This window comes from Triturus cristatus, chromosome 5_1 (genome assembly GCF_964204655.1).
Source record: "Triturus cristatus chromosome 5_1, aTriCri1.1, whole genome shotgun sequence".
Taxonomy (NCBI): Eukaryota; Metazoa; Chordata; class Amphibia; order Caudata; family Salamandridae; genus Triturus; species Triturus cristatus.
Genome location: NC_140587.1, coordinates 766,176,941 through 766,203,722, shown reverse-complemented (window position 1 = coordinate 766,203,722; position 26,782 = coordinate 766,176,941). Strand labels below are relative to the sequence as shown.

General features: G+C 45.2%; 1 protein-coding gene across 1 annotated transcript in view; it reads right to left on the bottom strand.

Annotated features, from left to right (window-relative positions):
* Window positions 1-2,169: 2,169 nt before the first annotated feature.
* LOC146831446 (histamine H3 receptor-like) overlaps window positions 2,170-26,782 on the bottom strand; it is a 175,068-nt gene continuing 150,455 nt past the window's right edge. The window contains exons 3-4 of the mRNA XM_085603916.1: window positions 19,232-19,844; window positions 2,170-2,345 (exon numbers count right to left, since the gene is read on the bottom strand). Coding sequence (XP_085460042.1) covers window positions 2,170-2,345; window positions 19,232-19,844 — 789 coding nt within the window. The remainder of the gene's footprint in view (window positions 2,346-19,231; window positions 19,845-26,782) is intronic.

The window sequence follows — 26,782 nt, the reverse complement described above, 5'->3', positions numbered from 1 at the left end:
TCAGTTTTAGGGTACCTTTTTACTAGAGTCCTGTTCTGTCCTCCTCAGTAGATTCCTGTCTCCCATCAGGATCACTCCCTTGGATAGCCACTTCTCTGATGAGCCTCACAGAGGGCACCAATTGTAGAAATCAAAACCTTCTCGGGGGCTTCACTGATACACCTGGTCCTTTTAAACCAACAAAGAAGAGATTGGCACAGAAGCTGTAATATAAAAGACATCTTTTTATTTAACCTCTGAAGAGGGAAAACATGTGTCATACAGTATTCTCAAATCACTGTATGAGACATTTTCTAAGCAGTACAGAGAACAGGGGCATTATATACCCACACAGGGGCTGAAAAAAGGCGGTACAAGTACACATGAGAAGAGTTATGCACATAGATGGTCATACAGAAACTGCACAGTCAACAAGTAGGAGGAGTAATAAGTTGCTGACATCAGTTAGAACGGTCTGACAGTTCTATACTAGGAACAGGTGCATTCTACTAGCTAGGCTCATCTGAGCATGTGCAAGACTCTGGGAGAGGTAAACAGCAAATGTCCAGCACATAGCTAACTAAAATGGCTGCCAAGTACAAAATGGCTTTCAGCTCATGCTAAGAAATTAATGCAATCTTCAACAGGTCGAGGTGCCACCACAGGTTTACCAACCCCAGGTCCCGCAACCACTGGTGGTGCGTGTCAGAGAGAGCCCCGGTCTGCTCCTGTCTTTGTGCAGAGCGATCCAGGTGCCCGTCAAACACTATATTCAGGTCACCCCCTATAAGGACTTGACAGCTGGATGTAGAGGTCAAATCTCCTATTGCCCTGTGCAAGAAAGGCTCCTGCCTTTCATTGGGGGCGTATATGGTGGCGAGTGTTAGTGTGTGCCGTCCTATGTTCACTGAGTACACTAAAAGTCTCCCTTTGATCTCCAATACTTCAGCCCCCAGAGTCCCAGGGGATGTGCACACAACCAGGATGGCCACTCCGGTCTTCTTGGTAGGGAGGGAGGAGAAATACTGGTGCGGAAAGGCTTTAGAACGCATCCTTTGAACATCGCTAGCTAGCAGGTGGGTCTCTTGTAGGAAACAAATATGGCCCCCAAAATTCTCCAGGTAAGATAGGATGGCTCGGCGCTTAACTGGGTTGTTGAGCCCTTTTACGTTGAGCGTAAGGAACTTGATACTCATCTGCGTGGTGAATAAAAAGGGGGGAAAATGACATGTGGTGTGCGTGCGAGATCCGGTCGCGTCACAGACGCCCTATGTGAGGTGTATTCCGAGTGCGAGCTCGATGTCATGTATACGTTGCAATCTTGTGTGTGCATTAGGAGGAACATTACAAGGGGGGGAGGTCCCAACAGTAATAAAAAGAAAACCCCTTAACATACAAAACTAAGGAACAGTACTTGAGACAAAGTCAATGTCCAGAGCGTCTTGCTCTTGGTAATGGGGAAGAGTGGGATTCGTGGCCCAGCACTCCCCTCTCTCACCAAAGAGGACCCATGCAATTCTCATCAGCATCTTCCTCTAAGGGAATGGTCCTAGGGACAGCACACTTGAGCGCTGTGTCGCAGGCGGAAGTCATCTCCTACTCCGAAGAGGCCCCATTGAGAGATAATAGCACTGCCTGTCGTTCCTTAGCCATAGTGCTTGGATCAGGTCGCGACCCCGGGTTCGAAGGTTTGATGGTGGTCCAGCCGTGGCCGCTTGGGCACCTGCAGGGGCACAGGTGCTGACTGGGTTGGTCTGGGGTGGGCTCAGTGATGCCCAGGAGTTTGTAGGCCACAGAAGTCGAACAAATTTGCTGTGGTTCATCTTCATAGATGAAAATCAGTCTAAACAGCTGGCCCCACGAGTATTTTATACCAGCCTCACGGAGATGGAGTGTAATCGGCTGGAAGGACTTGCGTTTGAGAAGTGTAGAGGTGGCCAGGTCCTGAAAAAGCATAGGTTTCTGTCCTTGGAATGTAAAGTCTGGATGTCGTCGGGCCTCCCGAAGGATCCTCTCCTTCACCCTGTGGGTGCGATACAGCTTGATCTGAAACTCTGGGAATTCTCCTAAGATAGAGCGGAAAAGGCCTGCCACGAGGGTCTCGATGTCATCATCGCCATCTCTGTGCGCCATGCCTCGGATGCGGATGTTGGTCCGACGGGACCTGTTTTCTAGATCCTCGGTATGGGCCTACAGGTCCAGATTCTGGTACTGCAGCTGGAGGACCTCTTGCTGAAGGTGCTCAATTTCTTCGTCTCTTCCTGTCTCATGGTCTTCCAGGGTAGGAATCCGTTCCCCCAGGGAGTCCACATCGAGACGGACATCTTTTAGATCCGCCTGGCGTTCGTGCTTCATTGCAGCTAGATCTTCGCGGAGAGAGGAAAAGAGGGACTCCAGGAATGAGCGGTTGACCGTGCCCCCGGGCCCTCATTCTCCTCAGGGTCATCCGCTCACCCTGGGCCCGTCTGGCTTTGTGGGGTAGACTTGAGCAGAAGGTCCCTTTCAGAACAATCCTTTCTGCCCTTAGGGGCTGCCATGGCGGGCATGCGTTCTCGATTCACCACGCAGGTAGTAGTAGAGTACACAGGAGTCCGGTGCCAAGGGGCCCCAGAGAAGTGCCAAAGGGCGGCTGCAGGCTGTAGGATCAGGGCTATACGTCTCTGCACGCAGGCCCACACGTCTCCTGACAGTCCCCAGCGCCCCAGCTGCGGAAAAGCAGGCAGGTGCAATCAGGAGCTTGTACTAGGGGCCTGAGTGATTGTGCTGGTCTCTCAGCTTTGGTATGCAGGCAGCCCACTGATGAGGGTCCTCGCTACCTCCTCCAGCCAGAGACTCCCGCTTCTGTGCAGGACAGTGTGGCTCGGCCCGTCCGCTGAGCTACCGGGTCCACTGTGGTGCTGTGAGCGAGTCTTACCAGCTGACGCCAGTTGCCAGTCTGCTAGGTCACCGGGCGTGACCTGCGTCTCCTTCAGGGATCTCGGGCTAATCGGTGAGTGGGGGGGCCCCGACCTGACACCCGCACGCTCACCTCCAAGAGGACATGGGCGCTGAGGCTGGATCTCAGAGGCTTCCCAGGGTGGGCGAAGCAGCACGTATCCTCTCTCCTCTCGCAGCTGCCTGCCAAGAAATGCCGCGCAGCTCAGGGTCTTCCAGCAGCTCCTCCTAGGGTCCCCAAGCAAGAGGCACCGTCAGCAGTGTGCCGGGTGCTGGGACCAGCAAAGGCCGCAGGCGTGGGGACTCCTCCCCCAACTAGGCCGCAAGGATGGGGCCTTCGCCCCCCGGTGGTGCCGGGGCCTAGCGTGAGTTCCCCAGGAGCCAGGCAGGCTCTTCCTTTGTGGACGAGAGGACGCCGCTGAAAGTCGCATCGCCATATAGTTCCAGCAGTCCGCCTCATCCTCGAGAATGCTCCTCCAGGCGTTCAGCCGCTCCGTCTCACGCTGCTCCTGCGGCGGTGCGATCAGCACTGCAATGGGAGAGCTGCCACCCTGGTCCCTCCGTGAAGCGGTACAGCGCCGAGCAAATTTTCTGCCGGCTCCCTCATCCCGCTAAAGGTGTTTAAAGGCTCCGGTGGGAGCGGAGAGCTTCAAGTATGCATCCTACCAAGACACCATCTTGGCCACGCCCCGAGATTAGCAGATTTGTGAGAGAAAAATACTTTGTACGGTATACTTTTATAGCAAAAAAGTCAAAAACTTGAAAAAACACCACCTACACATAATGTGAACCAGTGAAAGTCATTGAAAAGTTGTCATGGATATTCCATCAAGGAGATATGTTGATAGAAAAAATGACGAAGTTATTTGAGTGGAGAATTCAACAAAAATAGCAATGTTGCAGTGAGAGCAAAGATTCAGTCAGGAAAATCAACATGACCCGTGAAGAGAAATGCGCCGTATACCCTGAGGAAAAAAAGGAATCACAAAGCTGCTCACCGATAAATGAAACCAGACTGCTGCAATTCAATGAGACTTATGAATTGAGGAAGCCCAGACCAACAGATAAATATGTAGGCAGTTGGAAAGGAGGTCAAAAACTTCCCAATATACCACAAAGGACCAACAGAAAATGACCAACCTCTTTTGGCGCCAAAGCCACGCCTCGATGAATGATAATTATAGTCAAACGTTTCTTTGTTGAGCCACTTTATGCGTAAAATGCCATTGCCATTGATAAACTTTATTTCGGCTCTGTGGCCATAAAAGCGACATAGATTATCACAATACACAATATAATAAAAGGAAAAATAAAAGAAAAACCAGTCAATTCATAGTTGAGAAATATTACAAATACATTCGAGTAAAACAGGGAAATATTTGGGCGAAGTAAATAATTACAAAAATTTCCTACGTATTATCCATATAGCATTGAGGAACCGGGAAACTGCAAAGACTATCGGGGGTTGGGTATCGTACTCTAGGACTCTCATTGCTTTTTCGCACTCTCTGAAACCAAGGTTGTTGCATATGGGCTTGATCCAACGTTTTCTTTGGGTTGAGTATGTTGGGCCCCGAGAGGGGGGGTGTGAGTAGAATTTCAACGGCACGTGATCGTAAAAAAAAATCACTTGGGGGGCAGCACTTGCGGGTCGTTCCCGTGCTGCCCGGCTCATCAGGCGGGCAGGTGAAGTAGATGGCCACCTGCCCTTGGATCGCCCGTAAAATAACCCACCTATTACATATACTGGAATTATGTAATAAACCTGCAGCATTTGTTACCCACTTACAACTGTTTCTTGTGTTTTCATTGGGTAACCTAATTTGGGGGAGGGGGGAAAGCGGGGTGCCCCTGGGGGTACTATGTCTAATGTTGATCAGTCCATGTACGTAACAGCTTTTTTAGAGAAATTTGTAGCGTTGTCTAATTAGATTACAAAATAGTGACGAAATTGGCCTTGTCCACTAGATGTCACTGTTGCACACGTTTAATAGGCCATCGCTCGGTTAAATTAACCATTGCCGATCAGTTTGCAAGTCGAAGTTACAAATGTAAAATATACATTCGGTCATACAAAAAACATAATAAATAACACATGCTTAATAGAATTCGTCTACGACGAGGCTAATTGTCAAATAAAGCGCGCAGGTGACCTTAAAAACATTTAGGGAATTTTTTTGAAAAGTGTGCATACATTTATTTGTATTATATTCTTAACCAATTTATTACCAGTCAGTCAGTCAGTCAAAATATCTTTATTCATTCGGCTGGCTGTCAGCCATAAAAGAATGCATCAACAGACATTTCAAAAACAGGTTAAAAAGAGAAATAATACAAACAGTAAGTAATATGTTTCAAGGCAATGACAATTTCACTATCAGAATATCAAAGTTATAATCAAGGATTAAGCTCAAGGTAGCAGCATAAACGGATAAATTCAGAACAATCACCAGTCCCAATAAACAATAAGGCCCAGAGATCATTCATTAAAACAGATAAAATCATTTTCCAGCAATGTCACGTAAACGAACAGCCGAAGAAATATGTCTATAAATTCATCTTTTAAAAGCTGGAGATGATGTAAAGCTGCCCACACTTCCTGATGTTTAAACACTTTAAAAGAAGGATAATAATATAGCGCCTTGGCTTGATATAGAGTTGGCAAGAGAACGTAAAATGAAGTGTGCCCTGAGTGGACTTAAAATCACAAGGGCACAGATCCAGTGTGGCATCGCAGTAAACTTTGCGGGGATAAGAAACCAAACGATGCGAAATGCCAAGCCTTAATCTGATGAGGTAGAACAATTTAGTATGACTGAAATAAAAGGAAAGATAAGGCTCAACCCCTAAATAACAGACTAGAGTGTTCTAAGACACTCTTTTTTCCATCTCTAAATTTCTTCTAGTTGAGTATAGGCAAGAGAAAAGGTCCCTTTTCAGTTTCGCTTTTTGAGTCTTTGCAATGCTAGCTTGATTGTGAAAACAATCCCCCAGCCCCAGGGACTCTAGCTGGTTTTTTTATGTAGCGGAGCCAAGGTATCTTTATCATATTATCCAAATTAAAGCAGTCTAAAATAATTGCACGATATAAAACTGGTTCTTCTTTGGCACAAATGGAGTGCCACAATAGAATCGGTGCTAATTGTATATGAGAGGACAAGGGAATCAAGCCAAGTTCACGGTGACAGACAGTAGCAGGGGGGCTATTGGAGACTGTCAACAAGTGTCTCATAAAAATATTCTCCGCTCTTTGTAGGCCTACTGGATTACAAAAACCCCATAGTCCAGCCCCATACAATATAATGGAACGGGAGCGAGCCTTATAGATGTTAATGATTGCATTAATTGGTCTAGAGCCTAGATTTTTTGTGAACCTAAATAACGCCTTCAGGTTTTGGCTCAAACTACTAATTCTTGTTTCAATTAAGTGGTGCCAGGTGCTTTTTTGATCAAACGGGATTCCCAGATAAGAAAAAGTGGTGACGTAAGACAGCTTTTCATTTTTTATAAAACAAGATTTTAAAACGGTGGGGGGTTTACTCACCACCATAGTGAAAGATTTTCCTACGTTAGTCTTTAGACCAATTTATTGCAAAGTTTTATTTTTAACATAGGCTTTTAAGTACATAGGCAGTTAAGGATGGAAGAGAGCTCTAATTTGGCAGTGAGACAACATATCAGGGGTGATACCACGAAACCGGTCCCAGGATGCTTGTTTCTGGTCCAGGGAGGACCTGGCTTGGCAGTTCGGGCTGGACTGTTCCCATGAGGCACAGGTTCAAGACTGATTTGCATATGGCTGGGGTTAAACCAGGGTGGCATGGTGAGCAAAAGAAGGATGGGTTTAACCCGGAGCCCTTAACTGGGGGTGAATGGTTTTTTTTAATAAACTTTATTTTTCAAATTTTCGATTTTTATCCATAAACAAAAGTTATATAATGTGGTACACATTCAGGTATCATGTCACAGATTAGTTATATACATGCAATATGCAAATCGAATTTTAGGCATATCAGCTGGGAGGATGGTCAACATATCCAATCACAGTTTCAACTGGTCCCTCGGCCCATCGGAACAACCTAATCGACAATGCAGCGGCCCGTCCAGTCCAGACCCCCTCCGTAATCGAAACATGCAGGCATATGCACTTAGGATAATCCAGAAACACTACAAATCACATATAAATCATATGTCGAATAATGTAGCCCATCATCCCACTCCCTCTGGCACTATACCATTCTCTGCCTGTGAAGCAGACTCCCGGCTTTTCTCCTCAATATACGCCCTATAAGGGCCCCATATATCTTTAGGGCGAGACGAACAAGGCATAAACTGGGGGTGAATGTTTGATTAGCTCCACTTTACGTCCATCATTTGTGTGTCTTCAACATATCAATCCAGTCAGTACATTGCATATATCCAAAATGAAAGCTGACAATATTACCATATGCAGTAACCGTAAATGCCAACATAACAATAGCATTTTCAGTGAAAGAAGAATGCGCCTTAAGGTTACATAAAGGATGGAACCCTACATCCACTATGTATCACTCTGCATGCCAACCACTCACACAAGAGCAGAGACAGCTTAGTCCATTCATTTCTTGCAGCAGAAAACTGTCATAAGCAAGTCACTGGTGTAAATGCCAGCAAAGTAAGCTCAGCTTCTTATCCTTCCGGGGTCGATGAAACGAGTAACAATAACTGCGTGTTTCAATTTAAAGCGTTTTGTCAAACTTGCAACACAAATACATGGTTTCATAATAATCACACCTGCCAACTCTCCTTTTTGAGAGCACTGTCCATTCACGGGCGTGTTCCCTTGTTGAAAGCAGGATGGGTCAGGACCTCATGCAGCAGATCCACCGAAGATAAGTCACCTTTATCCCAAAATAAATGTCTCTGGCACACGTGGATTCCTATTTGGCAAGTAACCTGCTTCATTTTGGCTGGTGTATAATTTACAGTTCTCTGGTGAAGCCTCCCTGATAGCTGAGGCTTCTTTGTTAATAAACTTACTAAGTTTACGTTTCGATGCTGCACCTCGAGTTCCTTTTCCCGTGAGCTCTCTGCTCTCGTTTAATTTGACATTTAATATGGTCGCCGTTTATTTGCCCCGCAGAGTGGGCATCGCCACTAACTCCTTGTTAGAGCTGCTTTTATTGTTCATTGGTAATGTGTTAATTGAAAAGAACCAATACCAGGCCAAAAATGCAGGGTGAAGATTTCCCTTCAGGCATGGACAAACCTACTTGCATAGTCCTCAGACACTGAACGCTTGTAACACGCTGCAGTCAAATCCAGGAGCCACCTTGGCGCTCTGAAGGGCCATGGAAGGATGGGGTCGATGGAGGGCTCCTTAGGAGCGAGGGGCGGCCTCACAACGACTCAGGTGAAGGGCAGTGGAGGAAATAAGATATGTTGTGTCCTGCTGGACACAGTCTAGTGTTTCACCAGCCTCTCCCACGAGGGCTGGCCCATACACCCCTCCACCCATACCCATCCAACACAGGCTTCACCGGTCAGGTGATCCTGCCAATAAAAGAGCCCGAGTGCTCGTGGTCAGTTCCAGAACCATATTTCATGTGTCCGTGTCCTACTTATCCACAAAGAATGTGGGCCTAGATCCCACTACTTCACAAGAGACAAGCCAGCACAGAGTTAAAAATCAGATGTTCAATTCCCTACATGAAGCAAGGGAAGAACCTGTTCATAAAGGCCATATGGTTTGGCTCTTGAAATGTAAAACTATCTTAGATTTCCTTACCTCAGTTAGATTGTTTGTGGACAGCCAATCTGCCAGTTTAAGTTTAGGGATACAATGTTTTTTGAAAAATATTAACCAATTTTCTTCGGCAGAGAAACTTTTACCCTCTTAAGGAACGTCTTCACCTGTATGTCCCTTAAATATGGAGGTCGTTTCATCCCCCAACTCACCCTGAGCAAGCACTTTTCCTCTCCTTTGGTGACAGTGTATTTGAATGTATTTTAAGCTTGGGAAAACGTGAAGAAAATGTTTGTGAACACCTGTTAATCTCTTTGGGTATTCCAAATACTTTTCCCATCTTTCATTCCTAATCCTCAAATATCCTCCAGAGAGGTCAGTATAGTTAAGCACATTTTCACAAGAGCAAGTGGATTCCCATATGGAAATCCACTCACTCACTCCAGAATCAGGATATACAGAAGTAGCGGCCCCTGAGCTGAGGCACACTCCACCTCCGGCCTCTAGCCCTCTCCTGGGCCTGGGTCAAGGGGGTTTGAAATATTGTCCCTTGAATGTAAGTGGGGACAGGGTAGGCGTTAGTGCTGGTGGCGCACCTCTTTCTCCATGAATTCCCTCACTATCACTCTCCAATTATGCACCTTATCTCTCCATAGCCCAGCTATGACATACATTTCATTTTTATACCGCTACTCATAGTTTACTCACACTTAGTTCTGTGATCTGCATGGTACACGTTCTTTGCAGCATGTACCTTAACCCTCTGTGCTACTTTATAATGAGCCAAAACGGCCACTAGACAACATTCCGATCTCTCACCAGTAGGAACAGTTGTTTTGGCATTTTTATTGTTGCCTGAAAACTACTGAACGCACAAGGAAGTTCACATGCTTTTAAACAAAAAGTTATTTTAAAAACAGCACTCCTACCAAAGTCAGCGCCAGGTGCGGCAGCACCATCCCCACTGCCCTAAAGCCGGCTCTGCTAAGACTTGCCTTGTGTAAGCACCTCTTTTACCACGTGAGCGTTTGCACCTTTCACCCATGGAGCTCCCCTTCCATTTACTCTGCTGAAGGGGACCCCGACATCATTTTACCTAATCTGGAAAGTATTATGTACCGACCAAGCCAATTGGATTAGGATTTCAGTAAAACACTATTAAAACTTCTGTTGACTTTTGCAAGAACCCTATCTCGGCATTGGACTAATTTTAGACAATTTTTTTAAAGGGTGCATGAGTATGTACGTTCCCCTGCATCCTCTTCAACATTCTTTCAAATTGCCCACGCCCCACTTATTTATCCTTTCTGCATTACAGAGCCAACGTATTGTAAATCCCCTTCATATCTTGCCCACAATAAGCTGCATAACCATCTTGCCCCAATCTGCAGCTGGCGGGAAGATGGAGGGAGTTTAGCATGGTGAGGGTACCTACCCTCCTTCTACCTACGTTCCCGGACAAACTAATTGAGATATGTCGCAAACTAATTGAGATATATCGCAAGCTAATTGAGATATATCGCAAGCTAATTGAGATATATCGCAAACCAATTGAGATATATCGCAAACTAATTGAGATATATCGCAAGCTAATTGAGATATATCGCAAGCTAAGTGAGATATATCGCAAACTAATTGAGATATATCGCAAGCTAATTGAGATATATCGCAAACTAACAGAGATATATCGTTGGGCACCAAGGAACAAGGTTCAGACCTTAAAATGTGCATTAAGGATTACAAATGAGACGCCAGCTAGCAGAACTACAAGCACCAATGCAGTTTGTGTTCAAGGTACAGGGGCTGGCTGGGGTCTGACCTCAGGTGCTTTGTTCATGGTCAGGTTAATGCCTCTTTTCACATCTCATACTTGAGAACGACACTGCACCTCACATCACATTTGCAATACTGAATGAGTGCGATGCTACATCAGGGCCAGTACATTTTTGTTCAGAGTTGCTAAAGGCTGCGGTTCCAATTCACAAACGCAAGTTTAGACCTGAAGTCTAAGTTTAGGCTTGAAGTCTAAGTATATCTTTGAAAATCAGGCCATAGGCTTCGGGTCGTATTCACAAAGGGCCTTCGTAATCATGGCAGAGGCCCCACATTTGTGCCGGGATCTCCACACTGCAGTTACCTATTGTGGAGGTCCCACTGCCAGTGTGAGGCCCCAGACTGCGGGGCCTCTACCACGAGTGCTAGGCCCCCTGCATGACAGCAGGGCCTCTGCCATGAGTGTGAGGCCCCCTCCATGACAGTAGGGCCTCCACCAGGAGTGCAAGGTCCCTCACAACTGCAGGGCCTCTATCATGAGTGCGAGGTTCCCCCACAACTGCGGGGCCTCTATCATGAGTGCAAGGCCCCCTCTTCAACTTCAGGGCCTCTACCATGAGTGCGAGGCCCCCTCCATGACTGCGGGGCCTCTACCACAAGTGAGGAGGCCCTTTGTGAATTGGCCCCTTCAGGTCTAAACTTAGACTTGAGGTCTAAGTTTACCTTTGTGAATTGAGCTCTGTGTTTCTCATATACCTACCCTGAGTACCACTGATTCAAGCATTACCACAACATGCATTCTGCTTGCAACAAGCACATCTGAAGCACAAAACAGACCACCTGATCTTTAAACAGACTTTTAGTCAGGAGACTTACTTACTTACTTATTGAATTACCCCTTCATTCCCTTTTCCTCACCCTACATGGATACCACTAAATAACAGCACTGTTGGCTAGATTGACAATTTATCCTATTGAAGTGCTGGATCCATTGGCTTCTGTCATTTGAACCTTAAAGGCCTCCGCTAATGTAATTCTGTCAATCTCCCTGTGGTTTACTAGAGAAAGTACAGTGGAGCATAAGGAGAGAGAGAGAGATTGAGAATCAGAGAGAGACAGAGAAAGTGAGAAAGAGAGAGAGAAAGAGAGACAGAGGGAGAGAGAGATAGAGAATCATTGGAAAGAGAGTTGAATAGGCGGGTCAGATTTGGGCATTTTTGCCAGGGCTGCTTTTGGTTTCCAGTTTTGCCCTGCCATAGAAGGTTTGCGAATAAGAATATTAACTGAGTTTTGGGGTCTCATGGTATTTTTTTATAAGTTCCATATAATCTGGGAATATATGACTTCAATGTGTCAATGAAAGCAAGAGACGAGATCACTGCTCCCTAGACCTTTGTCATTAACATAAAATTATTCCTTTCTCCTTAATGGTCACATCATCACCCGATAGAAGTAGGTCGGTTAAAGGAATATCTAATGCTGATGTTTTAATGTTACACCTACCCCCTCTGGACAGGACTCAAAACAAACTACGTGTATCATGTAACACCAAACCAGTTGATGTGTAGCTAAGCGTGAGCTTAAACTTGGATAATTTTGCTTAATCAGACCATTAAGAATTTTGAGAGGTCAGTTGAAGGCAACAATATTGCTGTGGACTGGAACCTCCTTTATGTGGCCGCTCCCTTCAACAACACCATACCCTAACCCATAATCGGTTGCTCCCACTCCTCTGCCTCTCTGTAATCATCATCCTCCTCATCATATCATCATCGTCAGCAGCAACATCTTCACAGGCCTGGCTTCAATAAAGCTGGAAAGGTCCTACAATGGCTCACTTATCCTGATGACCATGAGCCAATCACAAGCAGCTAAAGGCAAGTCCTATATTTATTACTCTTGATACTTATGTCACTCCTGACCTTCATTTAGAAGAATTATCTTTGATCAATCTGATTCCAGATGACAATTTAACAACATTCTCAGTGAAAGTTATAAGCTCATTGGACTCACTGTCAAGACGTATTGTTGAAAAACGAGGATTGGCACAGAATGTGGGAGCTGAATTTCCCTAGGGGTGGATATATGTGACAGAATGCAGGCTAATCATTGGATTCTCTTCTTCTGGTTAGATGAATGCTGAACTAGCAGACAAGTGGACTCCCTGGCATACAGAAAACATACTTGAATATACCATATGTATGGCTGGGTCTAGTGCTCACATCAGGAACAGATCAAACTGAGGTCATTGGGAATCCCCTCACAAGACCTCCCATTGACCTTGGTTTGATCCATTACTGTTGCAAGCACTAGGCCCAGCCACAAGTGGCACAGCATTTTATGGGCACAAGTGGGGGAACGCTAGGTGGTAGGAATTTGTGGATTCCTAAGGATTCCAGAAGTTTCCATCAGAGAAATATATGGAAAATGTGTGATTTCAGGAAAACTTTGAGGTTTGCATGTCATTGCGGGAAGGACAATCTCATGGGATCCATGCCAGGCACCCCACCCTGGAATCCCCTGATTGTCTATTTTAAAAAATATCAGTGGTTCGTAGGTTTGCTTTGGTGACTTCACAGCACGGCCCCAATTACTGCAGCTACCTCTATTGCTTATCTATCAACATAGCGCTTTAGGGCCTTTTGTTTCATAGTCTTTTGACTCACCCACACAAGTGGGGCACCATTCTTATCGGGAGATATGTGGGAACTCAGGGTGGTAGGAAATTTGTGGGTCCCTGCAGATTCCAGAAGTTTTCCTCACAGAAATGTGAGGAAAATGTGTGTTTTTAGCCCAAGTTAGAGGTTTGCAGGGCATTGTGGATAAGAAAATATTGTGGGATCCACAGGAAGCACACCCTGGACTGCCCGGATATCTAGTTTTCAGAACTGTCTGGGTCTGGTAGGCTTTCCCAGGTAGCAGCCAACCTAAGCCCAAAAAGTGCATCCATTCACTATTACAAGTATGACAATATTGGTGGTTAGCCACACTCTCCTGGCCCATATGTAAAAACAATACCCAGAAGAATCACATGTCTTCTCGCTTGCCATTGGGATCGGATTCTTTAGTCAGCAGGGTAGCAGAAAAACTGTTGAGTCTTTAGGAATGAGTGTGGGCCTGATGCTAGAATGGGTCAGACCACTCCATTAAAATATATATTCCTGCCATACAGTGGGCTTTTTGCCCCAGCGGTAAACTGGGGTCAGACCTCCTGCCTGCGCCGGTGGGGACAGAAAGACTTGTTTGTGGCATTTGGGGTGGGGATGTGGCTAATGCCAGAGTGCACCACTTGCACCACTTTCTTTTGCTCAAAGGTAAGTTCCTAGTGCATGTGAATTTTCTACCCCTGGGGGGCAGATTTGGGGCATTTTCCCCAATTGGAACCAACCTATCTGAGGCAGGAGTATGGCTTGATGCCAGGGTAGGCCACACCCTCCTTTTTTTCTTTATTTTGGCACCATTTTGAATTTCCTGGTGAATCGTGGGCTTTCTGTCCCTCCCGGGGACCAATTGAAGGCAAACCCCGTTTCTGGCCCTGGTGGGGCTGGGAAGCAGAAAACTGACATTGGCCGTACCACCACCCCAAATGGGATGAACCAGTGTTTCTGCCCCTGCAGGGTCAGACAGGGGGGTTTGCTTTCAATTTGCCCCTGAAGGGAGCAGAAAGCCCACTACACACTAAGGAATAAAAAATGGTGCCAAAAGAAAAAAAGAGAGGTTGTGGCCTACCCTGGCATCAAGCCATACCCCAAACACAGAAGAAGCAATAACGTCTTTATCCCCCCTGGGGGCAGATAAGAGGTTTGTCCCAATTTAGGAGGTTGCCCCAAACTGGTCCCCAAGGTGGTAGAAAGTCCACCTGACACCAGGGACTTTGCCTTTGGAGTAAAACAAAGTGGTGCGAGTGTTGCGCTCTGGCACTGGCAACACCCTGACCCCCAAATAAGACAAACAAGAGTGCAACACTGCACCAGTTTCTTTTGGCCCAAATGCAAAATTCCTGGTGTCAGATAGACTTTCTTCCCTCCCTGGGAGAAGTATTTGGGTGGAACCTCCCCAAGTGGTACAAACCTCCTACCTGTGCCCCCGGGGGCAGAAAGACTCTATTACCCCTTCTGGGGTGGGGTATGGCTCAATGTCAGGGTGGGCTGCCCCCACCTTTTGTTTGTCTTGGCTCCGTTTTGAAATCCCTGGTGTTTATTGTGCTTTCTGCCCCTGGGGGAGCAGATTTGAGGTAAATACCCCTATCATTGCCCAGGGGGTGGGCAGAAAGCCTATCGGGTTGTGGGGTGGGGAGAGCATGGGCCCATGCCCAGGAAGACCCTCCCCCCAAACTGTTGCATAAATGCAGTCCCTGGTTTCCAGTGAGCTTTCTGCCCCCATGGAGGGGTAAATTGGGGGTAATTGCCACATATAAGACTGTCTGTGCCATTGTAGGGTGGGGGCTTGACCATGCCCATGGTGGGTAGCCCTCATACCTGTACATTTTATTTGCAAAATTTCCCTGGTGACTAATGGGCTTTCTTCTCACCTGGGGAGTAGATTGGAGACAATCACCCCCATCTTCCTCGGGGGGGGGGAGCGGGGCAGAAAGACTGATGTTGCCTTTTTTAGATGGGAGTATGGCCATGCACATAGTGGGCAGCCCCGGCCCTACATGTTCCTATTTTAAAATTTTCTCTGGTGCCTAGTGGGCTTGCTGGCACCTGGGGTGGGGGGGGGGGTGGGTGCAGATTAGGAATAATTGCCCCACCTTCACCCAAAGGGGGAAGAAAGACTGTTGCTGCTGATTTTGGGGTAGGGGCATGGCTATGCCCATGGTGGGCAGCAGCATCCCGTACATTTTTTTGTAAGCTGTACCTGGTGTCTAGAGAGCTTTCTTGCGAGACTGTAGATAATTCAAAATATGGTTACAGGTGTAGGTGCAAATTACCACTCTTGAATGACTAGTATGTGTGCAATATGTGTGCAGTGCAAACCTAGCTGAAAAGCTGTGGAGCGCTGCAGAGGGTTCAAAGCAGAACACAATCAACAAGTGAAGTTAGGCCAGGATGCTGTGCAAAGACGCAGTTGAGTTTTTACTGTCTCACAATATAAAGTTCTATAACAAAGTGTTTCTTCAGGTATTTCAAAAATCAAGTAGGCTGTCTTGATATACATAGGGATATTGTTCCAGAAACTTGGGGGTCATATTTATGGCCCGGTATGTGATGCTCTTGCACCATGCAACATGGTGCAATCGTGATGCAAACCTCAAGTCAGATTTTTTAAGCCATGCAAAGCCACTCTGTGTGGCTTTCAGTGGCTCCAAAAATCTGGACTAACGCAATGCAGCGTAAATCGATGTGTTACTCTGCCCTGGGTAGGCATTCCATGGATGTTGCGTGGGTGTTCCCATGCAACTTTCATGGTTTTTGATGCATTCATGGATTTACAAGACATTGTAAACCTGGGAATGCGCCAAAAAGATACGCCTCGCCAGGTGAGGTGTAACAAGGAGCAATATCTTAATCGATTCATTCAACAACATGCATAGAAAAAGGAAAAAGCCTCTCTGGATTGTTTTTGGGAAGGAAGGTGCCCCTTTCTCCACAAAAACAATACTGCCTACAACAAAGGCACCCTTGCACCATGGTGCAAGAGTGCCAGTGTAGGTGCTAGGCTACGAAAACAGTGCCAGCGCAAGGCAAAAGTCAGGAATGCGCCATATTGGATTAATATGGCGCATTCTTGCCCTTTCCCTGTGACATAGGGCAGCGCAGCAAGGTGACTTGCTGTGCTGCCCTGCGCCACAAAATTCATAAATGTGCCCCTTGGTGCATAGATAGAGAAAGCCTGCTGATTTGATTTTTCATTCTTCCACATCTTAGTCTTCAGTCTGATGGTGTCCTGGCTGCAGATATTCAGGGAGCCAGTTAAGATGGCAAGCTTTTTAGCCAGATACACAGAGATGTCAGTCGTTATGGCTTTGTAGATGATCCATTCTTGATAGAGTGGCCTGGAAAGGTGAGCCAAGCGGAGTGACATCCTCCATGAACTCAGAAGAGCATCTTGAATGAAGTTATGGTAGTCTTTATTCTGTCCCAGTTTCTAAGGTACAAATGTCCCATAAACTTCAAACACATTGTCCATTGGTATAATCCCCCAGACAATAGAAATAAAATCCATAGTGCAAAGTAAAGGTCACATAATTCTGCAGTGTTATTGTATTTATTAGGCCAGGCATGAGTTTCAGGCAGATCTTAGAGCAATCCAACACCTCAATTGTTTTTCACAAAGACCTAGGACCCATTTCTTCTGTTAATCCTTTGACAATTTAGCACAACACTTTACTGGTACATTTACGTACTTACTTATCTAGTTCATACATTTTCTGCTTCACAAATACACTAAGGGCCTGATTACGAATATGGCTGATAAGATTCTCCATCACAAACATGATGAATATCCTGTCTGCCATAATGCAAATTCAATAGGAATAAATGGAATTGTAATTTGGTGGACCGGATACCCGTCACGTTTGTGACAGAGTAACTCTGGGCCCGATTCACAGAACTAACTTTTGACAAAATCCTAACCTTACTACTTTTGGTATTCACAGAAGGTATTTAGTAGTAGTAAAGTTAGGATTTTGTCTTAAGTCTGTCTTAAGTCTGTCTCAAGTCTGTCTTAAGTCTGTCTTAAGTCTGTCTTAAGTCTGTCTTAAGTTTGTCTTAAGTCTGTCTTAAGTCTGTCCTAAGTTTGTCTTAAGATTGTCTTAAGACTGTCTTAAGTCTGTCTTAAGTCTGTCTTAAGCCTGTCTTAAGTCTGTCCTAAGTTTGTCTTAAGTTTGTCTTAAGGCTATCTTAAGTCTGTCTTAAGTCTGTCTTAAGTCAAACTTAAGACAAAATCCTAACTTTACTACTACTAAACGCCTTTTGTGAATACCAAAAGTAGTAAGTTTAGGATTTTGTCTTAAGTTAGCTCTGTGAATCGGGCCCTCTGTCTGCTAAACTGATAATCAGGCTCTATTTGTAGTTCTAATGGCCTAATTTATAACTTTCTGGTATTGCAATGAGTGGTAAAATTATCCACACTCTCCTCTAAACATTTGCAAGCAATATTTAGAAGCAGATTTAACATATGCAAAAAGTTGCTGAAAAAGTCAATAGAAATGATTAACTAAGTTTATGTCAGTGAATGGCTTTTTACTATGTACTAAGTACATTTTACGATATGGTAAATGGTTATTGAATTGTAAAAGGGGTTTAAAAATGCAAAATGAATCGCAATGTGGAAGGGGCATACTTGGGGTGCCCTTTCTAAATTGCGATTTTCAATGCAATATTTCAAAGGTTTGCAACCGCAATTTTGGTTGCAGACCATCAAAAAACACAACTCCTCAAAGTAGGTGGCAACCCATTTGCAAAGGGGAAGGGTTGGCTGGGTACCCCTTCCCCTTTGTGAATGTTAAAAACAAACTTTTTTAAAAAACATACAGCTCTGCAACCTTTAAGGAAAACAGACTGCATTTAAGAAAAAAGTTCACTTTATTGTAATTACAGACATCGCAGTCTGTGCACCTCAGCAGCAACCATCTCTCTGATGGCATCCAATTGGATTAAGTTCCAATTTGTGTGTTATCTCAGGGGAAGGGTGGATTGCGACCCACTCTGAGTTGTAATTCCTACTTAATAATGCATAGGTTGGTTCACACATTCTCATTTGCAAAAAGTGAATGTGAAATATGTGCCCACCTTTTGCGAATACATTGTTAGTACATGGGCCCTTTGTTACTTCAATGTATTACAGACCATTTCTGCCATATACCAAAATGAAGCCATAATACATTGCAATTACCCTATTACTGCTACAAAGCACTGGTGCAGTGCTTGGTGGCAAGACTTAGATGAAAGCTAAAGTTGTATGAAACAATGCAGTTATGGCATTAAACATTTTCCACCTGGAAGATATTCTTAATGTGAATGCCCGCACATTAATTTCTATAGCAAAATTCTAAGTCTTCGGGATCCTTCTATTGATCTCATTTTGAGAGACTGATTCGTAATTGAAAGTCAGAGTGTGAGAAGTGCCAATAGTCGGCTTTTGCAAAACCTGTGAAACTATACAGCAATTTCACAAAGGTAATGAACTTTTACTGAAATGGGCTCAGTTTTTGTTGCCAATTGCAGGAACAAATATCCACAAATTAAAGTTTTGCTGAAAAATATTGATGAAAATAGTACTGGCATATTTTATTTAAAAAAAAAAGAAAGAAGGAAAACATCAGTGGTAGTTCTTTCATTTGTATTTCAGAAAGAATACTTGTAAATTGACTTTTGTGCTAGATTTTTCCCACACACTGAGTAGTCTTTTGGTAGAGGAGTAAATTGGAAAAGATAAAGATGTGAGTTTAACATCTTTGCCCAGTTACTTTGGAAGAATTATATTTACCCACACTAATGAATAGATAACTGGATTAAAACGAGCTGAAATAAATAGAAATATTGCTGTGTCCAAGAGCATCAGCGGGATACGGGCAGGAAGTACAATCATAGGTTGAAATTTAGGGAAATCTTACACCTGGTAGAGTTGAATAGGAATGGAGTCTTCCATAGTTTATCTTCCGTCTTCTCCAAAACTTATGGGCTATTTTTAAGTAAAAATATTGAAATTGATAAAAATGTCACATTTGACGATTTCTGGTAAATCTTTTACGGCATAAGACTTTATTAAAAGCACCCCGGAAGCTTTTGTGACACAAAGGATAGAGGAAAGGGTTTATGGAAGAATTGATCCAGAGAAGCCAGAAGGTGATTTCATACCAATAGGAATTAATACAAAAACCATTGCAGGCTGCGCGGATGGCCATAAGCAGTGTGTAGGGTGCCCAGCAGATGACAAAGATGCACACTAAGATTACAAGAGACTTTGCAAGCTTCTTGTCCCTTGACAGTTTGGTGTTTTTAGAACACTTCTTTTCCAGTTTCTTCCCCCCTTTTGGAATGAAGGCAGGCCCTTGGATGCAAAAACACCTAATGGAGGCTAAATCAACCCTTTTCTCAGGAGCATTAGATGTTTTAGATCTTAAAAGTATATGCCCAGATATAGTATAGGGATTTGTGTCTCTCTCCTCATCTTGTGTAGTAATTTTTATTTGGGGTGCCCGACTCCTCCTGGCTTGGCTGCGCTTGCGAATGTTCCAATAGATATTGAAGTTGAAGTATGAGATGCTGATGAGAGGGAATAAGAAATCTACAGCTGATGCTCCAAGGAGGAAGTACCAAGTGTAATAAAATTCAGAGAAACACTGATTGTCCGGTACAATACTTGCTCCTCTTAAGTGTTCCCAAAATATAATTGCTGGGCCATACAGAAGGAATGACAGGATCCAGACCAATGCAATTTTTAAAAAGGCCTGACTGTTGTTCTTTTGATTAGCTTGATACATAACCTAAGAAAAAGAAAAAAGAAATTAATGGTTGCGTAATAGTCTAAAGAAAAATTATTTGAAAAATATCGAGGCTTCTAATATTACACAGCCTCTGTGTCATATTCATAGACATAACTGCAAGGAATTGTTGCTCAGTTTCTATGACATTTTAGAGTTGGCCTCCTCTCCCTTCCAAAAGGATTGAATATTAGCTTTTCTCTTTAACTGTCAATCTAACAATCAAAGCATTTTTGGAATATTATTAAGTAACAGCCTGCATTGTCAGGCATAAAGTTCGATCATAGATCATTGTAAAGTCCTTAGCTTTAGATTTACAAAACTGCAGCAGAATTTAACCTTTGTTCAAAATTTAGGAACAATTGCATTATAATTTTAGCCTTTGAATGTTACAAATTTAAAAAATAATATTGTACTTATTAGAATATCTAGGGCCTTATTACGAGTTCGGTGGTCCGACCGCCTGAGAACCGCGTCCGCGTAGGTCATGCCACTCATATGCCACCGATCTACCACCTGCCGTATTACGAGTTGTGGTGTCTGAAACGCCGACTGCTGTGGTCTACTAGACGGGACCACGGTGGTCTGTAATGCTGGGGGTGCGTCCAATGCTGTCGCCAGGTCAGTGGTCCTCCCACTGAGTGTATTACAACTACACAGTCGTATTCGCGGACTCACAGTGATGCTCAACAAATGACAGTTGACTGCCGCAGTAGGCGCAAAAAAAAAAAAATTAAAACAGTGACCATTGGATGGATTTAAAAACTACACACCTGATGTGCTTTGCCACTTGGACACTCAGAGGACTGGCAATGACCCTCCCAGCGCACCATTACAACTCTTACCCTGGGAGAAGAAAGTCTTGGCCATCCTGCATACTGAGGGGTGGCAGGAACAGCGGAGGGAGTGGACTCTGGTAATTTACACTTCAATAACTGCCACAATATCACAATGCCCTGAATACTTTCAACTCTGCTTTCCCTATTCTGTTCTCTATCTACTTTCCCAACATGCAATACTCAAAGTATCTGAGATGTTGGTTTGTCTATGGCAATGTGTATTGTTGCATACAAGTCCACATGCAGCCAACTCCAGGACATGCCACATGTTGCAATGCCGACTGTAAGTGTATTTCCATTAAAATATCTATACAGGACCCATATGTGTTCAAATGTAAATATATGGCCCATCTCAAATGCATGTTGCCAACAGGTATGATATACTCATTGTGGTAAGTTGGCCTGGTATATGCTGTCCACTAGTTATAGTGTGCACCTTGCACCAGTCCAAACAACCCTTATTGATGATTAGGTTAAAGACAACCTTTATTGAAAGCTATCCTAGTGGTAGCTATGGAGAGCAGCCTTCAGGCTAAGTCTCGAAGGAAATGTAAAGCAGCTTGGTTTACCAGATTATAACCGCTTGAATGACCAAATGAAAGGAGAACCACACAAGCTATATATAAAATATTTGTATTTATTACTAAGCACTCTCTACGAACCTCTTTATGAGATTAGAGAACAAGATACAAAATATTAAATCACTAGAACAACAGTAAATAGCACAATACACAGTGGGCCCCGGGGGGAGACCAAACCATATACTAAGAAAGTGGTATAACAACCACGACTTGACTAGACACAGTGCCTAGAGCATGTAGAATCACTGGGACCCCAAGGAACCACCCAAGGTAGTGACACAGGGGACCCACGGCGGACGAGTGCAGTGTGAGAACACAGGCCCGAGCTCCGTACAATCCTATGGGAAAGTCACAGTTGCAATTTTAAAGATTAAGGACACTTAGGAGAGGACTTCAAGCAAACTCTTTGGAACATAGAAGGTTCTAAGGCCAGCACCCTTGAGAGTACCGAGGTACCCGTGTTACCTATCCCATTAGAGCCGGGTGCATAGGGGTCAAGTGGTGTGGGAAAAGCTTGTTGATTTCAATGGCGTGATGCGAAGAAGTGCTGCTGCCGTTAAGATGAGAAGTGTCCGGTGTGATCCAAGCCTGGATCGGAGCTGAGAAGAACCTAAAAGCAAAGGGGACAGAGTCTGGGTCACTTCACAGTGACCAGGGGCACGATACATGAATGCCCAAAAATGTTGGGTGTTTCAGGTGAGATGATGTGAAGCTTGACTCTGCAGCCACGGGGACCAGGAGAAGTCCACAGGTGAGCTGTCCCACGAAGGATGTCGAGTGCTGGGGGGTCAGTGTCCGGATTGGAGACCAACAAGCCTTGGCAACTGCAATCCATGCGGTCAGAGAATAAGATTCTTAGGTGAGGACCAGCAAGGTCCTGGGGACCCCCAAGCAATGGAGAGTCAGGGCACGTCTGGAGCAAACAAGAAAGCCCACTTAATGTCAAAGTTCCCTTCTCAGGGTCCCACAGGTCGACGGATCAGGGATCACGAAGGGACCTCGAGCTGAATCACAAAAAACCAGCCCACGGAACACTCGTGGATTGTAGGCCAGAAATCTTTAGTGGAAAAACTGCTTGGGGGATCTGGACTACAAGTAGCCCAATGCACAGCCTCAGGGGTCACCAAAAAGCAGATGCTGCTGCAAATGTACACGGTGCCAAGGGGTTCGGGTTGCACAGTCCCCATTAGGGATGCAGATCTCAGAGTTGCTGAGAACAAGTCTCAACCTCAGAGACAATGGGAACCCACCTCCTGTGTTGCAAAAATCTTCGGAGTCCTTCAGGAGCTGCGTAGATGCAAGCTGGTCAGATGCGTTTCAGGTGCCTGCCTTGCAGGGGAGTAACTCCTTAACTCCGAAGGAGATTCCTCAGTCATCCAGCATAGTGTAGATAGTCTAAGTACTTGGTATCTGTAGCAGAGTTTCGTCCAGGTAAATCTAAAGTCCTGTAGCCAGGGGTTCCTACTTTATACCCAAGGAAGGGATGGGAAAAACTCTGGGGACCCTCCCTATGGGAGGGTCAGGACAGAGGGGTTGCTACACCCATGTCCTCTGTCCAGTTTCATGCCAGAGCAGGGGTTGATAGCCCCTGCAACCGGTTTGAGTTGGACTATGCACAGGGACACCAAATGTGCCCCCAGTGCAGACATCAAAGCACTCTCAGAGTACACCCACCCAGCCCCAATACACTAAAGCCTGTCTGGGAGGTGGTCACACCTCCCTGTGACAGGAAACCTATTGCTCAGCCTCCCCTGCCGGAGTTTCATCCAGCAGCAGGAGGGCAGGCTCGTGTCTGTGGCTGGCAGCAGCCATTTTGTGATGCCAGGGTCTGTGAAGTTGGTACCGGGGTACCGGTGCTGTCATATTTCTCCCTCTAATAGGGTGGAATCATACCTCCCACACCAGTTACTAGTGTGGAGGTATGATTCCAAGGTGTTTGACACCAAATACGACATGTTTCCATGCAGCCTTTTTAAAGTTAGCGTTTGCTGCGAGGTTATAATGCACTTAAGTATGTATGGTTGGCTGCATCACAAACAACCCCGGAATATAGGTTCCAAAGGCTGCATAGGGGCTCTGCTCATGCATGCTCACCCTCTCACATAAAACCCAGCACCCTGCCTTCATGATTGATAAGGCCTGCCATAGGGGTGATTGATAGGTTTATATGTGCAGTGATAAGGATATAGTGAACCTATATCTAAGTAAGGGGTGCATGCACCACCGTACACAGGCTGCTGTAGCAGACCTGTTGTATAATTTTGAATGGTCTCCCAGGGGATGCATAATACATGCTGCAGCCCCTGAGAGGCCTTTGGTGTACCTATGCCCTGTGTACATAGTATACCATATACTGGGGACTGATAAGGGTTCCCCAGAATCCAATCTGGAGTGTACCTAAAGTACATGAACAACCAATTTATGGAGAAAGCAGATAGACTGTGGTAGTGGTTAGCAGGTTTCCAGTCAAACTAAGTCAAAAACCTGCAAAGCAAAACACCAGGCAAAAAGTGGGGGTAACCATGCAGTCAGATTCCACCTTCCTACACTGATCATTTGTCAAGTGTTGCTAAAGTGACATTAAAGTGACTACAGCTACCATAAGGCCTTGTCACTCCAACTCTACTTGGTATCTTGATACTAGACTACTTTTGCCACTTCTCACTTGTCGGCCATCTTACTACTGATCTACACTAGTCATGCAGCTTACCTTTTCTCAAGTGTTGGTAAGTAGAGATTGACCTGTCAACAACTACCATGAGGTCCTGTCACTCCAACTCTGACCAAGATGCCAGCCTGCTTTTGCCCCTTCTCATTTGCCAGCCATCTTACTACTGATCTTCACTAGTCGCAGCTTACCTTTTCTCAAGTGTTGGTAAGTATAGATTGAAAAGATTCCACTACTACCATGAGGCCTTGTCACTTCACCTCTAACCAAGATGCTAGACTGCTTTTGCCCCATCTCACATGTCGACCTTCTTACCACCTGTTAGAAATGGGGGTCTCTAGTTGGCAATGGTTTGCACCTTTGTCAAAATAGACACCCTTTCTTTTAGTCAATATAAGGGGGATACACTGCTGAAATAACCCCTGCTCACCCCCTTGGTAGCTTGGCACTAGCAATCAGGCTTATCTCAGATGCAGTGTGTGAAGCATTTACACATAGCTAACAGTAATGCAGTGAAAACACTACAGAAGGACACCACACCAATTTTAGAAAAATAACCAATATTTTTCTGTGCAAACAAGACCAAAACGATAAAAGACCAATATACAGTAATCAAAAGTATGCACTCTGCAAGAATGACTTTAAAATGCAGTTCATTAATGGCCAGTAGCTCCATATGGGGCTACTTCAGTGCTGAAAACAACAGAATCCAATAGTTGCGGCCAACCGTGGCGGTGCAGACCGGTGTTAGTGTCAGCAGACTCATCAACATACCTATGGTTCCAGCCGACCAGGTCGGTGCGGGCCGTTCGTGGGACCGTTGTGATTGCGGTGTGAAGCGTAGCGGTTCGGCGTGTGGAGCTCTCAAGTCACGGTGCAGGCAGCGGCTTGGTAACGGTCCTCCAGCTGTGTCGGTGGGACCAGGGCTGCGGTGCGGAGAGAGGCGGTGCTTGTGGTAGTGCTGACAGGTCACGTGCAAGTGACAGTGCCGGTTGATGGGAGCTGGCGTCGGTTGGCCCAGACTGCGGTGTGGGAAGGGGAGGTGCGCCATGTGACTCACGAGCAGTGCCCCCAAACCACGGTGCGGTCACGGGTGTCGAGGTCAGAGGGTAGTGATGTCATCAATGAGACCAGGGCGGCGGAGTGAAGAGAGGTGGTGCTGAGTGTGGTGCCCACAGGTAGCGGTGCAAGCAGCGGCTCGGTGGCGGTCATCAATGGTGAGACTAGGGTTGCGGCTGTGCAAAGTACGGCAGTGCCCTCTGCAGTACCTTCAGGACATGGAGCCCACAGTGGTGTTGGTGCCGGTATTGGCTGCTTTCCCCCTCTGTGGCAACTGAAACCCACGGTTCCAGAGCTGTACCCAGAGGTAAGTAAAGTCTTTGCTGTCTCTGTGACTTTTTAAACGGGAGGCAAGCTCTATTTCAAGCGACAAGTGAAGAAACTTCCGTCCAGACCTTTTACTGCCCAAGGCAGAAGCAGCAACTACAGGCCAACCCAGCAAAGCAACAACACAGCAAAGGGGCGGTACTCCTCCTGGCAGTTCTTCCAGCTTTTTTTCTTGGCAGGTTCCTTGGTCCAAGCGAGTTCTAAAGTTCTGGGGTCTGGGCCCAATATTTATATTGCATTTCTCTTTGTTCTCTTGGGCATAGAGTGTCTGAGCTCAGTCCAAACCAGTTTGATTCTCTCTGGCCCAGCTTCCCATCAAGAGGTGGAGACAGCATTGTCCAAGGCAGACCAGACAAATTCAGGTGCAAGGACATCTCCTCCCACTACTCTAAATGCCGCCCAGGTCTATTCAGCCCAGCCCTGACTCATTCAGGAAGAGAATGCACATCCCCACCCCCTGTCACTCCGAAGCCAGACAGTCACTCCACAACCCAGCAGAGGCACATAGGATGACTGAGCAAGAAAATACCTACTTTCTAAAAGTGGTTTTTCCAAACACAGAATGTTAAAATCATCTTTACTCAAAGATGCATTTCTACATTCTGAGTTCAGGCATACTAACTCTATTTCTCTATCTTGTCCCAATGGGAAGATATACTCGTAAAATGTTACCCAGGATTCTCCATTCTATCCTATGGGACAGATATCCTTTCAACAGTGATAAACAAATTACACTGTCGTTCGCTATCAGGACATGTCACACACACCAGGACATGTCCTACCTTTCCATTCCATTAGATAACTTTATTTCGGTCAGAGACCATAAAAGTGCAAAGAGAAAAATACATACAATAGTGCACACATCATTAAAACAATAAATAAAAGCAAGTTAATATACTATTAAAAACGAATTAAACTGTATGGTTATCAAAAGACAGAGTCAATAAAAGGCGGCAATATTTACCCAAAACCTTTCCTTCTTCGCCACATACCAAGTAAAAAGCGGGAGACAGCAAAACCAATAGGGGGATGGGTATCATATGTTAAAACCCTACATGCCTGTATACAATGTCTAAACCCAAGGTTCCTACATAAAGGGATCAACCAGTGTTTCCTTATCAATTGGTAGGCAGGGCAGAAGAACATAACATGGCATACATCTTCTCGGTTATAATTACAAGCCGGGCAGAAAGTATTTTCTGATTTTGCCCATTTGTGGGTGAGTGCCCTGAGTGGTAAGCTACCATGTCTTAGCTGTATATAAAGCTTCCTCGCGAGGGGTGGATAAATTACGTCTAGAAAGACTTTTGCTCGTGATTCAGCTTTTACTAAGAGGAACTCTTTGGAAAGTCTCCCCAAAGAGCTTAATCCATGTAGGGCAAGTAATTTCTGTTGCCTCAGCAGACTTGTGAGTTCCAATTTAGGTATCCCTAAACAGGACACCTCCGGGGACTCCCAGAGCTCGAT